At 35.2% G+C, this 17018-nt stretch overlaps 1 protein-coding gene across 2 annotated transcripts in view; it reads right to left on the reverse strand.

The window, feature by feature from the left end:
- The window catches only part of ATR (ATR serine/threonine kinase), a 35705-nt gene that overhangs the window by 15287 nt on the left and 3400 nt on the right, over window positions 1-17018 (reverse strand). For both annotated transcript variants that reach the window (XR_004308463.1, XM_015871457.2), the window contains exons 4-26: window positions 16118-17007; window positions 15237-15427; window positions 14593-14787; window positions 14136-14362; window positions 13215-13367; window positions 12891-13089; window positions 12026-12285; window positions 11455-11645; window positions 11281-11381; window positions 10807-10978; window positions 10015-10182; window positions 9023-9217; window positions 8502-8687; window positions 7986-8078; window positions 6359-6489; window positions 6026-6169; window positions 5045-5138; window positions 4359-4484; window positions 3492-3698; window positions 3149-3262; window positions 2208-2323; window positions 1723-1843; window positions 750-887 (exon numbers count right to left, since the gene is read on the reverse strand). Coding sequence is in view for 1 of the 2 variants with exons in the window: in XM_015871457.2 (XP_015726943.1) it covers window positions 750-887; window positions 1723-1843; window positions 2208-2323; window positions 3149-3262; window positions 3492-3698; window positions 4359-4484; window positions 5045-5138; window positions 6026-6169; window positions 6359-6489; window positions 7986-8078; window positions 8502-8687; window positions 9023-9217; window positions 10015-10182; window positions 10807-10978; window positions 11281-11381; window positions 11455-11645; window positions 12026-12285; window positions 12891-13089; window positions 13215-13367; window positions 14136-14362; window positions 14593-14787; window positions 15237-15427; window positions 16118-17007 (4412 nt within the window). In the remaining variant the exon portion in view is untranslated. The remainder of the gene's footprint in view (window positions 1-749; window positions 888-1722; window positions 1844-2207; window positions 2324-3148; window positions 3263-3491; window positions 3699-4358; window positions 4485-5044; window positions 5139-6025; window positions 6170-6358; window positions 6490-7985; window positions 8079-8501; window positions 8688-9022; window positions 9218-10014; window positions 10183-10806; window positions 10979-11280; window positions 11382-11454; window positions 11646-12025; window positions 12286-12890; window positions 13090-13214; window positions 13368-14135; window positions 14363-14592; window positions 14788-15236; window positions 15428-16117; window positions 17008-17018) is intronic.

Genomic DNA, 17018 nt, shown 5'->3' on the forward strand with positions numbered 1-17018 from the left:
GTCCTGGAACAGGCTGCCCAATGAGGTTGTGGATGCCCCGTCCTTGGAGGTGTTCAAGACCAGGTTGGACAGGGCCCTGGGCAACCTGATCTAGTAAAGGTGTATGTTTGGTGGCCCTGCCAGGCAGGGGGGTTGGAACTACATGATCCTTGAGGTCCCTTCCAACCCAGGTAATTCTGTGATTCTGTGATTCCTAGTTGCATACTTCTACACAGCCAGAATCTTTCAACATAGGTATTTTAATTTCAGAAACCCAAATTAATAGAATATAACTTATATTCTTCGGTCCCTTCAACTTCTGCTAAATCAAACTAAAGGTAAGATTAATTTCTGGATGATACTTGGTGTCCCTATCTCTGGTCTGCTAAAGACATGTATGACTCCTGGCCTGTGTTCATCTTGTAGCAAAGCAAATGTTAAGCGTATACAGGGGGATAGAAAAAATTGCAGGCCTATATTCTCAAAAACAAATGGGTTCAATTAATTCCTTTGTTTCATTGCATTATGTTCCTCTTTATACTGCTCCTGATATTACTGCAATCATAATTAACAACATAGTCACTCTTCTCCTCAGCCCCGCTGAAATAACCACAGAAACAGAAAGAAACCTGTGGAGAACAGTGACCAAAAAAATTGTTTGATACCAAATAATTTGTCCACGGAGTTCTACAGCAATAGTGCAGAGCTGATCAGTTCTTAGAAAGAACAGTTCCTGAAAGCTCTCATTAGGAACAACTGAGACATCTCACCTCTTGTTGATCCTCCTGACTACATCCCAGCAAAACATAGACAAGGATGTGTGGTAGCAGATAAATCGTCACCTTATAGTCATTCTTCATCATAATACTACAGCAATCGAAAACTTTTCTGGCAAGCTCATGTCGTACCTAAAAAAAAATAACAGTATTTCCAAGAAAAGCATAATTACAAATGCCTGAATAATTAATAGGTTCGTATTTGCTAACAAATACAAAATTATCCGATGGAACAAATTTTAAGATAATAGTCTCCAACAAAAAATTCATCAGACTTAAACCTGCAACAGAGATACCAGATGGTTGTCACTGCATGCATGAATTACTGATACTAAAAAAAAAAAAAAGGCAAGTATTGCCTACACGTTCCTCATCTTGTACACTAATGAGAACTTGCATTGGTGAAAAAAAACTTTAGACTAAGGGTCTACTATTGTTTTGAGCCTCTCTTCTGCACTTAAGACAAAGGAATGATATTATAAAGACAATCAACTTGCCTTCAATACAGAAAGAAATAAGTTCAGATATTCAACTACTGTGGGCCACTTAGATGTTGGAAAGGGGAAAAGAAAGCTACAAAAACAGATAATTACTTTCTGTGTGCTGGGTCTAGTGAGCTGTGGGGAAGGGAAAGAAATCTTTCAGAGTAACTCAAGGTTCTCCAGAAGCATTTCAGATGCTTTTCAGAGGCGTTTTTAAGTGCCTTCAGCTATACAAAGGTCTGGACAAAATTCCTAGAATTCCGGCTTTCACACTATCCATTAAGTCTGTCCAGTAAAAAACAGAGCTAGGGAAGGAAAGGTGCATCATTACTGTGATGATGTAAGAAGCCTGCAGTATGCACTATAAAAGGCTTCCAGATGAAAGGGACATTTCTCTCACCCATCCCTTACTTTCAGAAACTGAAGTTAAGCTAAAATGTTCTGTTTTGTATATACCAATATATAAAGCAGACTTATTCTCCTACCTTTGTTATAAGGTAACCTGCCCAAGTTGCTGACCATTCTGCAAAATTGTCACCTAATTTGCTTAAGTAAATAGGCTTCTTCATCTTTGACCAATCTATAGCCTTTTGATAACTCTTGTACCTGTAATTTTAAAAGATCTATTTAATAAAGAAATACTTGAACAAATACATAAAGTAAATAATAATAATAAATAAAACCAACAACAACATCATGCAATTCACTATGACATTCCCCAATAGGAATACTAAAAATTTCCTCTACTAAATTATTAAAGAAAAAAACAACCACAAAACAAATATGCTTCCAGTAGTCAACCTGTTTTTATTTTAGAACATCTAGAAATGAAACAACCTAACATGCTACCAGAACTTCAAAGTATACTTCACAGTGCTATTGAAATCAATCTTAAAGCTGGTTTCTGCTTGCAAGAAAAAACATGGTTTTAAAGCTATTATGTAAAGAAATTGCATGAGTTGTACTATACCGTGTATTTAAGTGAGGCTCCAAGATCTCCTGCACATGCTCAGGAAATCTCCTCCACAGCCTGGAGCCTGGGCAGTCACTGTTTGTCTCTCTACAGTCGTAGATAGACAATAACTCCTGTAAAGACATAGTTTACATGAATAAGTTAAAATATTTAACGACAAAAGTAACAAAGAACTAGTTTACACACAGAAGTAATGAGATACAAATTAAAGAATTTTGTTTATAACTGCAAAACTTTCATCCAGTTTTGGACGAATGTTGTTACTAACCACCAGTTGATTCTAACTATCGATTTTCCAGATTCTCCAATTGGTGTTTGGGCCACATTTATCTCAATTTCTTCATATCTGCCAACAAACAAGCCAGTCTGAATCCTTCTGGTGTAGGATCTAATTTAATCCACTGACCACATCCATTTTCTACTGGAGCTAGGAAATTGTCCTTTCACAATGCTTGTGAAATTGTAGCTTTCACAAAGACAAAATAACTAAAAAAGCCAGCCTTTAGTCAGCAGACCAGCACAGAAGACTGTCATAAAGTTAGAGCATACTTGATTTCTGTTGCCTCTTAACAATAGTAAGCAGAAGCCCTCAGCAGTCTTAGAACCTCCATGCATCACTACATATAGACTGTTAGCAACCACTGAAATACCATCACTCTCCTAGGATAAGACGACAAAAGCAAATTTATGCTTTTCTTAAGATACTTTTATTTGTCAGATTCCCTGAATACTCATGGGCAAAGTGGGCAATGAGGAATTTAAAGAAAAAAATCACTATCCCGTATCATTTTTTACAATGCCATTTAGAACTGTACCAGATGATGCTTTAAATATATAAACACATATTTCAAAATGTACGTATTTAAAATTGCATAATTCTGTGTTCGGTGTGATAGGAAGTAATTTGTGAAGATAAAAGATCTAACATTGGATCTTACCTGAATGGCATATGCTGCAGAATCCTGAGCACGAACATTATCAGCATAAGCAAGAAATGCTCTAGTCAGTTCCATTAATAATCCATAGGCAAAATTTGGATCCTCCACACCAGCCTCAATCACAAACACAAAGACAATTTATTATAACAAAGTAATAGCTGTATCTTTAAACTCCAAATAGTCACTTTGAAGTCTGTCTCTAAGCTGTTTTAGATGATAAAGCAGAGATTTCTAAGACCCTAAAGCTAAGAGGTTTCCTACTCCCACACACTTAAAATAAACAAACAAATCAATTCCCACAAACACTTAATACTGAACAAAATACTACAGAAACACTTCTTACCACAAATGTAAAATCTTTTCCTTGAGTTTCACTGGTTGAAAAATCCAGCCTGCCAGGGTCTATGGCTCCCAGTTCACCTAAACATTCCCCACAAAGTAGCCGGGCATGAGAATTTGCATCCTGACAGCCAATTAGAAGTACAGTTACCAACTGAGAGATGACTGGCTCCACAGTTTCACTGTCTGTTACATACTTCACCAATTTCTCCTAGGAAGTTTAAGGGGGAAAAAAAAAAAAAAAAAAAAAAAAAAAAAAAAAGGAAGAAAGATGAGTTTTTATACAATAATGTTTATCATCTCATGCCAGATTTTATTTGCCTGCGATGTTAGGTTTGTCATTCAGATATTGTTATTTTCTTAGCTATAACCCATTAATAAACATATAGATTTGTAAAGCACCATCTCTGCAATTTGTACATGTCCAGATAATTTATTTGAATGTGATAAAAAGATTCAAGTTTTTATTGATGGAAGGCAAAGAAGGAAGAAAGAAAAAAAGAATGGCATGAGGTGGTCACATCCAACTTATTTTAAGATATTATAATCTCATAAAAATCCTTGCTCTTGATGCAAAAGCTATGCATATCCTAACAAAGAACAAACTCTCAAAAGGAACTGGGGAAATTGGCAGATAAGAAATATACTAACATCCTTGCTGAATCAGCATCATATAAAGAAGGATTTTTAAGTCCTTTTATATGGTGACACAATGGAAAAGAATCCTTTCTGCCTTTCATATTAAGTAACATCTAGATTAATAAACTTAGGAGAATAACACAGCTCATGCAAACACACCGTAACATTAAACTTGATGGTCCAGATGCTCCTTTGAGTACGCTTAGAAATTAACTAAAGAGGGTTTTAATACCTGATTTCTATATAATGTTTCTTTCAGGCTGGTAAGTGCATGGATACGAACATCCACATTCTCATGCTGAATAGCTCTCATGGACAGTTGCAGGGTCGTCTGCAAGTCAGTGCTTTTGGAGGATTCCTGAACAAGAGATGGCATAAGAAATTCAAGTCAAATCTAACAGGAACACAGTTAAGCAGCATCTCAAAGCAAATAAGAGTGGAGACAGACTAGCATCTATTCTTCTACCTACATTCCCTGCTATACCCATATACTATGCTTTCCTATGTTTTTAAAGTGTTTTCCTCTAAAAGGCATTACGTTTGCATTTAAAAACAAAAAAAACCCACAACATTTCTACTTGCTACTTCCTATCTCTTTAGCTTGCTTTCAGAAGTAACCACAAGGGACAGACTACCAAGTAATAATAAATGGACTCAGTTACCTCTTAAGAGAATACAGATTTGTGATTAAATTAGAAGTACCAAATAGTTAACAACCTTTTTTTTTTTAACCTTATGAATTCTCTTATCTCAAAAAAGCTGCAAAGTTGGAATTCAGAGAAGCTATAAAACATTCCCCTGATACACAAGATCTGTTTTGTTGTGAAGGCAAATAAATACTTTTCTTGCTTAACAATTTTCTTACTCCACAGGAATTCATCTGAGGCACTAGAAACTAAGGAATAAAAGCATCTTTACCTTTCGATATTCTTGAAGGACTACTTGAATTTCTTTCAGTTCTGGAAGGTCAGGCAGAAAATATATTTCATGTAAGAAATCTCGTACTGTATCCCTAATAGTTACAAAAAGATTGCAAACAACATTTCAAACATCAGTTGGATCGGAGAAGTCATAAAAAACCCATTAAATTAAAGCAATAGATTATAATAACTAGAAAAAAAACAAACCACAAAAGCAGGAAAAAAATCCACATACTTTTGCCTTCAAGTATACACATAAAACTATTTCTCTTTTTACTGAAAGAAGATACAGGTACTTCTTTTCTATGCTCTAAATTACTCTCTCTTGAATTCTTCCCATTGCTTTCAAAGTTCAGCTCCACCAGGTCCCATACTCCCTATTTTGAAAGTGTGGGATAATCCCATTTGGTTTTGAACCAATTTCACTTTTTCTTATGTAAAAACAAACGACTGAAAAATAAAATTTTCTTTTTTAAAAATGAAGGAATCTATTTCAATTTTGCTGTCAGAGGCTACAACAAAAGCCTGTAATTCACAGCATCTTCTTTTGTTTTGCAAACTGCTGGTAGGATAAATGCAAAGAAAATGAAAACCCAACAAAAGTATTCAAAGTGTAAACTCTGACTATTCCTAGAGAATACTGTTAGAAAAGATGTAGGTACAAATTGTTTTCCATTCCAACAACAGAAAGAACATAGAATCACTGAAAACAGTAGAGATGACAGGGAAGCACTCTGAAGAGGCTGTAGCTTGCCCACACAATCATATATTTTTAATGAGGTCAATGCAAGAATATCTTTCCAGATGAGGATAGCACTCGTCAAATTTCAAAATCTTGAAATTTAAAGTAGAAGTTTTATAAAACAAGTTATTACTTCACAGAAAAATGCTAAGTTTTCTCATCTCAGTACTGGACAAAATTCATTTAGAGCAATTCCTATTACAGGAGTTAATGAAGTGAAAATATTTTCTACAGTACCTGTTCTCAACTATGAGAAAGTAAAATACTGCTGTAGTTTCCTTCGGCTGGATATGTATCAGAGGCAACAACGCTACTATCACATGACTAAGCAGGGAGCCGAGGTATGAATGGTCCAGACTTCGAACAAAACAGTCCCAGGCTCTAAACAAGAAATTACACAAAAACAATAGGAATCAATGGCTCTCCTCCACATAAAGATATTTTAGGTGAATTGTGAAGAATACAGTAAAGTATTTCAGCTCTGTGGTTTGGATTATTGTCTAAAACAAAACAAGTGCATTCAAGGACAAGTAGTAAGTATGTCACTGCTTGGAAACACAATCAGTTCACCTGCAACACAGTTCTGGAAAGTCATCCTTGTATCTTAGAGCTGTTCTCAGTGTAGTCATCATCTTCACTCGTACTGAACTGATGTGTTTGGGACCCATAAGCTTCATTAAAGACATAAGGCTGTTTAAGGCCTATATATAAAGAAAAAAACAAACAAAAAAAAAACAAAAACAAAAAAACAAAAAAACCAACACATTTTGGTGTATTAGATTCCCAGTAAATTACCTACAAACCACAACTTCTAATACAACCAATCTACCATGGATTAAGATATCATATACCCACTAAATATATGAGGTAATAAAACTGCACCTTCTGCCTATCCCAAGACCAAAATATATTACTTTAAAAATCCCAGTTAAAATCATACAATTTCACTTTGCAAAAAAATCATTTGTGGATTAGAGAAAAAGAGAAGGAAATGAGAACTGAAATGACAGGGCTACAATGAACAATTAACTGTTTAGACAGTTGACAGATTGATGAGGGAAGAACTGTAGACACCAGTGGAGTTTACAGTTAAAGAAATCTGTTATCTGATGATTGACTACACATCTAAAGTTTGAGAAGCTGTAAAGTAGACATTTAGAAAATATAGAGAAAACAAATTCACATTTAAAAACAAAGATAATTGACATAAAACTTATAGCAGAAGTGATAGCAAGCTTCATGGAGTAGTTTACATGTCAGTTGTCACCAAGACTGATGAGAGATCTAAGAGAAATAGTACGATGCAAGACAGAAAAAAAGTAGGAGATTCTTCAGTCACAGACACACTGTGCCTAACAAAGGCAGCAGAATGTCCAGCATGACACATCAGTTATCAGAGGAAGAAACCAGAGCTTGAGAAAAGGTCTTTGGAGATATGATTCTTGTACACTCATGGAGAAATAAAACAAACCAAACAAGAAAAAATAATAGCAGGTACAAGATAAGAAATGATGCATAATGTAAGAAATTTGGAAAGCATCAAGACAAATGGTCAATAATGACAGTAGTTTAATAAGAATACCTCAGAAGCAAAAAGCTAGAAAGGGCACACCAACCGAGGAAATACAGCAAGTCTATCAGTATCAAGGTTATGTGTTCCAGGACTGCATAACTGCCTACATAAATTACCTACACTGCCTCTGTGTGGTAGCTAAAAAGGGTCTCCCCTACAATTAGAAGCAGAGTTTAAGCTCAAAGGAGCTGTTCTACGAGAAGCAAAATGAGTCAAGCCCAATTTCCCTTGGATTTGCATCACTCTATCTTCTTTTACCAGTAATTTCAGGTTTGAACTTCAAGGTCCTCAAATCCTTGACTTCAGCTTCCTCCCATATGCCTCCACCCTCCACTGTGTTTCTTTCATGTTTGTTTTGCATGTGTAAAACACTTGAATTCCTCCTCTATAATTACCATGACTCAATTATGTACATTAGCTGACCAATAAAGAGGAAAAGAAAAGCATACTTCTGAGCTTACACAGAAGTCCAGCCCACAGTGAGATCATCGCTATTAAAAGACTCATGTGTAAACCTCATTATTTTTTGAGCCTTCCTTGACAACTACCTAAACACAAAAGCAAACCTGGAGTACCAAAGTAGTTTTACTTCTTTGTTTTAATGTTGATATTCTTTTTACGTACCATTTTTTTATCCTCAATGCCAACACTGGAACTCAATAACTGCATGTTAAAAAAGGCCAAGATACCAAGCAATTTAGGTTGCAGATAATCAGCCTGTAGAGAGGGGGAAAAAACGTGAAAAAGTAAAAACAAGTAAAATTACTGTTAACACACAGATAAATTGCTAAGTTTAAGTAAGGAAATAGCAAGTATGAAATGGTAATGCTGACAAATGGAAAGATTCCCAAGCACATACACTGTTCATTAAAAAGTAGCAGTGTTCGTGAAAGACATCCCTGCTATGCTGTGGGGTTTTTTGTTGGTTTATTTTTTTATCTGTGTTCAATGCATTCTTGTTGTGCATCTCTGTATCTCTGTATCAGAGGAACACTCAATATGCAATGACAGAATTTCCTCTTCACTTCTGTCTCAAATAGGATTTATACGTGATGCTTAGAAAACTCAAGTTGTCTCCCAGACTCAAGATTAAAAATATTTATAGTAAATAAAAACAAATGAATATTTTGATGGACTTACCATTTGCTCAGAGGATGTTATTTCCCTTGGTCCCTGATAGGGATCATCGTGAGATGCAAATGAAGCCAATATAGACAAACCATTGAATACTTGCTGATAGTGCTCTCCTATACGTAGCAATAATTCATTATGCAGTCCCTGGTAGTCTTGTCTCAACAAGCTGCCCAGTTCAATCTCAGTCTCATTCTATTATCGACAAAAACAAGTCTTACTTTCACCACAGTGAAATTAGCACACAGAGACAAGGAACAATGGACTCAGATTGATTTACCACAGGAATAAAGAGAAAGCTCCCAGTCAGGTCAACATCACATAATCCAAGAGTTTTCAAGTTCACAAAATATCTCACAAAATACTCAGAGCCAACAGAACTGACAACAAATAATAACAAAAGAACTTGATCTATTTCCCCAGCTCTGCTTTGCAATACTTTTATTTAAATAAAACAGAAAGAAGAAAGTTCACTATTCATTCATCATTGCTCTCCACCTGCATTTGTAACCAAGCAAATATTAATTTACCTTGAGGTAATGAAGTGCCCGCTCAAGCTCATCCTTAGAACAGGAACAGACCAAATGAGAGAAGATGTATTTGAAGTTGTTGATTAAAATCTCTCTTCGGTTTACATTCAGCTGTTTTGCTATGGTTCGAATAAGGATGGAGGCAGCAGGACTGGCCTTGGCTGCAAGGTCAGGCAGCAAAACTTGCAGGGTCCGCTGATAAATTAAGAACAACACTTAATAAAATAAAAATAATTTAAAAAAAAAAAAAACAGACAGCAAACTAAAAACCAGAATTAAATCATACCAAATCAATATAACCCACACATAAAACACATACAGACCAAATCACCCTCCAAAAACACCAAATCCAGGTCCTGGTCAACATATATCTACATTCCTGTGTATAGCCATAGTTATAAAAAAAAGAACTTGAGATAGAAGCATTTCATTAAAAAAAAAAAAAAAGTTGATTTTTGATTTTTTATTTTTTAAACAGAACTGCTTCATTTAACCAGTACTAAAAGATCCCAATAAGAAGTGAGATGCTTATCTGAATCTTACATGCTTCGTAGATTTGTATTTTGTTTGCTGGTAGAAGAGAAATACAAAGCAGTTATTTATTCAGATCAAGATTATTTATCCACAAAACAATTATTTCTCCATTTAAAACAGGAAAACAGGCACTACACAAATCACGCCTTAAATCATTAGTGTAGGTATACTCAATTGGTATTCTGGACTACAGACAGTTCATTAAACATCATATTTGAATTAGCTGAGCCACCACTGTATCTCTTTAATAAAACAGTTCCTCTGTACTTGAGCTCTTCCAGCAATCCAGAATCATTCTAAAAATAACAAACAGCAACTAGAAAAAAATCATCAGATCTGTAGTAAAAAAAAAAGGAATACAGACTAAAAAGAAATCCACAAGCATACAATGCCCCTCCCTCACCCTCCTCCCCCACCCCCCCAAAAAAAAAAAAAGTAAAAGGGACTAACCAACTTACTGACAAAAAGCGATTTAGATCTGGAAAGTCAAATACATTAGCAATCTCAGACAACATGTCCAGAGCCATTTCCCTTTGGTGAGCAGCTTCTTGTTTGTGCAGCTCATTACCCTGGCATGGAGCACTTAATACTGCCATCTGGCTGGAGTGCAAGGATTCCACTAGAAACTAGGCATGAAGAAATAGATAATAAATATTATTCCCCTTTTTTTCACTCCCTAAGACTTTCATTTTTTCTATGCATCTGTTTTTGTTTCTCTTGTATTGCACATAGATCTAAGATAATTATTTCATAATAGAACTGGATTAATGATGGCATTTCATTTTGCAATCACGACCTCAGATGTTGCACACACCTAAAATAGATTCCTCTTGTTCTATCTTTAATACTTTGTACTTTAAGCAGAATTTCTGCCTTTAGGAAATGCTAACCGTGGCATGATTATGCCTGTAATAAAGTTTGACTTAAATTCCTAGTTTACATTCTAGCCTCCAATGACAATGGTACCATATAATGCAAGAACATATACAGGTCCTCTATGTCAGCATTAAGGCACCTAGGGAATAGAAGTGAAAATCAGTGCTGAGAAGGGAGAAGACTAATGACAAGATCAAATACTTTCCACTTTTTCCATAAAGTGTTGTTTTTTTTTAAACTTTAAATAATCTCTTTCCTACCCTAAGAGATTTCATCTTGTAAAATAAAGTAATATTTATCTTCAGTAACATTTTCAAAACACAGAACAAAAACTTGAATCAACGTCTTTATAAGTCACCAACTCTTATTTTTACCTGACAGATAGGTTTCTTGTACTGACTGAAAAAAGCTTGTAGTTTTATGGACTTAGCTGCTGCCAGGGACCGAATTTCTGTGTATGCTGCTCCAGCCACAGAGGCTGACTTGGACAACAAACAATGCAACAAGTGCAGGAGGGCAAATGGTATCAAATCTCCTTTTGATGCCCTTAAAAAGCAAGCAAATAAAAAGTAACTAGAACAAAAAAGTCATTGCACGAACAAAATGTCTTAACAATAGGTAATCACCATAATGCTAAACAACTCTTCATCGCATATCAATAGCTAGACTGTACCTGCCATAGTACCACTAAAACAGAATGCTGTAAATTTTATGTGCTTCAGAAGCTTACTACAGTTGCAAAGGACTTTGGACAAAGGCTGATCTCCAAGTAAGTGAACTTAACAAAAAGTTACCCATCTCACAAACTGAGAGTACTTAGCGTTTATCACTGTATTGTCAAAAATTACCTTCCAATATCTCCTGTTGTGAGAATCAAGGTATCTTTAAGCTCATTATTCCTTGATATTTTGGCATGTGTATATGCTTCTTTCATTCTTGAAACAAAGAGCTAAATCACATAAAAACAAAACACATTAGTAAACGAAGTAGAGAAAAACAACAAAAAGTAAATATGAATTCACCTCTTTTATGAATCCTTCTTCAGAATCTAAGGATTCTAATATGTTCTTTATGCAGTCACTGAAAGCCACTCGTACATCTTTGTCTGGATCTTCCATTAAATTTAATAAAGACCCGATGAGAACCTTCACACTTGACTCATCACTGTTAAAATCCAGATGTTTGCAAAGGTGAGGTATGTTTTCTATAAATGCTATGGAGGAAAGAAAAAGATACTTTTTAATTAGTTTATCTTTTAATTTATTTTTTTAAATAAAACAATGATAGAAATAAGCACTGAAGCACACACTTATTTCTGAAAAGAGTAAATATTGAGAAATTAAAAAAGTTATTCAAAATTTAGATTTTATCAAGTATTACTTTCCTGGGTGTTGCCACAAATTAAAATTAACCACAGCAGTTTAAAAGGATTATCATAACTTCTAAAATTGTCACTGATTTCAACTGAAATACAACATTTCAAGCAGCAGCTTAGCTACAAAAAAAGAAACCAATGACAAAACAAAACCACCTACCCAAAGCAATATATATTAAAAAAGGAATGTACAGAAACGTAGTAAAATAAAATCTTACCTAGTTTTACCAAACTGGATACTTTGTTCTCAAGAAGAATAAGAAATGGCTTAAAAACAGAGGCTTGCACAGAAGAAGTTTTTTCATGAGCAGAAGGCACAATAAGGCTGTTACACAAAATATCGCAGGTAACATGCTTTATAGCAGAGCCTGCTAAAGGAGGCTGTATACTGAATGTACCAGAAAGGCAGCAAGATAATTTCCCAATAGTAGCAGCACAAGCCTCCTTGACTAGATCAGACTCATCTTGAATTTGATTTCTGAAATTGACATAAAAACAAAAACATTTTAATAAATTAAGCAATCTATTAAACACTAAAATTTACATATCTACATTGTCTGGTTTCTCTAACTAAATTGTCCTGCTGTTTTCTCAATATTAGGATCTGCTTTACTAGATAATAGCTTTCCTTTTCAACTAAGGTCAAGCTTATCTGAAATGTCTGAAGCCATACTGGCCCATAATGTGCTTGGAACATTATAAATCAACTAAAGACCATAGACAGTAGAACAGAAGAGGGCAAAAAACAGATACAGAAGGAAGAAAAACTGGAAAGATTTTTAAAAGATATATGTACAAATACATATTTTACTGACAAAGACATTTCTCTTCATAAGTTTTTATTTATTGTTTAGAAATAAGGCCTTCAAGAAGCAAAGAAACTTGTATACTGATCTGGTATGTAAATGCTAGCCTATCTTCATGTATACACATTCTGTTGATATCTCTTATGAGTTCTAAAATCTAAGTCTACTAAATTCTGCATGAAATACAAACAAACATTTATTTCAATCTTTATAATTAATTCCTTATACATGCAGTTTTCTTCATGCATGAAAGATAAAAGATAATATTAACACATACAAAAGAGCCTTTGGAATCATACTGAAAGACTGCACACTTGGTGGATGAAGCAGGAAAGAGAATCCTTTAACACATGTAGCCCGAACTACTTCATAGGGACTTTGTAGTGCCCAATAGTAAATGGATTTTCTCCAATCCAGATGAATGTTTCTTGGGAAGAGAGATAGAAGGAACACACAGCGTGACTGAGTTTGAGGTGCTGAAGAAAAAAAACAAAAACATTACTTATTGTCCACTATGAATATTGATTCTGACAAGGCAAAGAAAGCAATTTCACCATAGCACAATCATTTCTGAGAGACTTACATAATTTAACATACTTACAAAAACTTTGTGCAGTTTTTCGACTCAAAACTAGAGGATCAGTTCCAAAAGCATATGTTTTAAAAGAAGAATCATCAGGATGGCTGCAAATCCAGGGTAGAGACAGCAATCCACATATATCATCAAGAATCTGATCATTCAGTGGAATTTTTACTAGTGAAAGGGTTTAAAGAAAAAAAAAAAAAGACATATTTCATGTAAGCTAACTAAGATGCTTCTTATGTTTTTTTCCCTATCAACAAATAATAGCATTGATACCCCCAAATGTTGACATTCTACATATCAAAAGATATCAAAATAATATAAAAGCCTCATGAAACAGCAGCAAGTAATACACGAGCAGGAGAATACACATAACCTTGGTATCTCTGGATTTGCATAAAGGCTTTCAGATGGACTTCAGAATGGCTAGTAAACTGAACTCACAATGCCACTTGAATCTCAGAAAACTGCCTCTTTTCCATACTCCTAGCTTCTCCAAAAAACACACAAGACAACTGACCACCCTACATGAATTCCTCATGTTTTTGTTACACTGCTAGCATGCCAAGTTTCAACTGAAGTAATCAGAAGCTTTGAAATTTTTGAGTGAAACAAAGATAGTTCAGCACTCCACTTCTGCGTGTTTAAGAAAATCAATTTTTGAATGAAGGTTACTTTGTTACACATATTCACTTTCTCCACGTAGTCTCTTGTTGAGATGAAATCAGAGAATCAGACCTGTAAATCACGTTTGAAAAGTGATGAAAAGAAAGCTCTTAAAATAGAAATTTGTCCCCCTTTTTCTCTTTTCAACACAATGGTACTGAAAATGGAGCTGTAACAAAATATTATTCCAATACATCTACAGGTCAATCTATCCAGATACATTCTTAGATTAGAAACACAACAAAAGATGTGCTTACTTAAAGGATGTCTTACCCTGAGCATACAGCAAAGCATCGATGATTTTCACTGTTCTGTCAATGACTTGTTCCAGGTTAACCATCTTTGTAGCAGCCTCTAACAGGCTCCCACACACTTTTACTACTCTTGTGATAAAGTCAGAGGAAATCCATGTGAATTGTATACTCTCTACACAGTCCAAGGAGCATGGAGTATTCTTGCATGTGTCAGTGTTACACAGATGAGTTACTTTATGATCCACACTGTTAAAAATAGAAATTATACAATCAATGAAACAGATAATAAATGTTTCATATTGTAATGCTTCTAAGAGAAGTTACTATGTTATTGTTATATTACATAAGTTATTATACCTCTTCAAAACAAGCAGGACTTGCACTGATAAATGAGCAAGTATTAAAGTAATCTACACAAATCATAGTAACAATTACAAAGCACTGTTGGTCTCATGGTTTCACCTTAGAAGCTTTACCTGCCAGAATTTGCTGGGGGAGAACAATGAACTATGCACAACGCGGCTAGTTGCAGAATTATGGCAATTCCTTCTGCAGTCTGAAGAATATTCGCTGTCAGACTTTCTTTCTCAAGGTCAGATATTAAGGACACAGCTTTCTTTGAGATGGCATTCCACAGCGTGCTCTTCAATTTCATATTTACAGGGCTAAGTCTGTAATTTGATCATATTGATTATTTTCAAACACAAAGGGCTGTTTTCAGTGGTTACTCCCTGCCCCCTACAACACCAGAAAAGAGCAATCATCACATCAAAAATTGCTAACCCATGTTGCACTGCAACACAGGAAAATAACAGAGGAAACTCCACTTGAAATAAGTTACATACTTCCATCACTCTGTAAGTATTCTCTCAACTTTTCTGTTTTCAGTGTGTATAAATGAAAACAGCACATACTGAAAATAAAAAGACAGATTCTTAACTGAAGCTTAGCTTAAAAGTCACCCATTGATTCTAATCCTTCAAAACACCATTTAAACCTTCTCCCAGAAGGAGAATCTTTCACCGTGACTGTTATTAGGAAACTTCTTCCGCAAAAAAAAAAAAAAAAATTCTTATTATTCCAAATGACTACAAAAGTGGTTATTGAATGAGCAGCATACACTACTGGTGCAGGTGATCTCTTCTTTGGACACTTTGCTGAGAGGCTTAGTCGCCGTCTTTTCTCTGGAACTTCATCACTGCTGCTGCTCCACCCATTAGTATCAGAACTATCCAGCTGGCTCTGATGAAGCTCCTGAAAGATTTCTTCTGTTTGTGTTTTTAGCACTGTGTAAAGGGGACTCACCAGATACTAGAACATACAAACAAAAATACCACAATGTGTGTTATGCGTTGTTTCCCAAATACATTATATTACTATTTCTAACTTAAAATTTTGTAATTAAACATAAACATTGAAGATGTCAAAGACATCTCTATAAAACAATCTTAACTACATGAAGAAAACTTTCAGAAGTGATGAAGTTTCCTACATTCCCAGCAGAAGGAATGCAGCTTGTTTGAACATCTGTTTCCAAGTTCTCACCATAGTATCTAGCTAGGCTGTTAAAATACACACAAATACAAGAGACGACAAATACGGGTGCATGAGTAGACAGAAGGCACAGTGCATCCACACCTCATTATTCTAATATAATCCTGTCTTCTTGCCCTCAATAAGTACGACTAAAAGCACTCAGAGAGCAAGAGTAGCTCAGCTGTTTAATGGAAATTGTATCTTAAGCTGCTCATATTTGCCTTATGTGTCTTATTCCCCTTTAATACCACACTTGCGAACAGATTCTTGTGTCTACCCAGCCTTTTCAATAGTCCAATACATCTGAAAAAGATCGGGTCTAGCTACATCCAACTAAAGAACTCTAACCTGCAAAAATACATGAAACAGCTGAAAAACAAGCAAGATAACAATCTAATTAACTGAATAATAGAATATTTCCTGGATTTTCTTTGTACAGATAAATAATTTTAATAATTAACCTACCTCCTGTTCTTCCTGAGTTCCAAGCATGCTCACAAAAACTTTGCATATAGTACTGACACGGCCTTTTCTTACTTGTACGGCAGATTCATAGCCAGGTGGAACAAACTCCAGAAAATATTGCAGCATATGGCAAAAAGCATCTTTCAGCTTTTCAGAACGAAGACATGTAAACATATCCCCTTCAAACAGTGCACAAAGCTTCTCTAGTAGCATACTCAAATACACAGGTTCAATATTTTTGTAAGAATCTGCTTCAAAAGGCATCAGTGTTTTCACCAATTGTAAAAATGGTTCTCCACAGAGTTCCAGTTCTTCAGTATCCATTTCAAGTGCTGAATGTAGAATTCCAAAAAAGACTGTGAAGAAAACACTGGCCAGCTGTTCCGGAGGTCCTCCCAAATGAATTAATCTTAATAAAAACTTCATTGCCAAAGCTTTAACTTTTGGACAACCATACTCCAACAGGGAGCAACCTATTCCCCAGAGAACAGTATCCTGTCTTACAAAATATACATCTGCAACAATATCCATCAGGACAGACAACAACAAAACTTCCAGGCATTCTACATTGGGCATACCCATCAGGTGTAATGGTGCTAATCTTAAATATCCCACATTGTCACTAGCATTGCTTGAAAATCTCTTTACAGACACTGGCCATACCAGCACATCTCCCCAGAGTTGTTTTCTTGTGTCTCTTTCATGCAGGAAGATTAAATCTTGGAAAAGTTGTAGCAAGTCTTTTGTTAATATTTCAAAGATGGAGCAATTTTTCATTTTAAACAGAAAAAGTAAAGAGCAAATGACATCAGAGATGTTCTTGTGCAGTGTGATACAGTTTGGAGTCGCAGCAATCCGGAGAAGTCTTGTTATGATCCAATTGCTAAATTCTAGGGCAATA

Source organism: Coturnix japonica, chromosome 9 (genome assembly GCF_001577835.2).
Source record: "Coturnix japonica isolate 7356 chromosome 9, Coturnix japonica 2.1, whole genome shotgun sequence".
NCBI classification, from domain to species: Eukaryota; Metazoa; Chordata; class Aves; order Galliformes; family Phasianidae; genus Coturnix; species Coturnix japonica.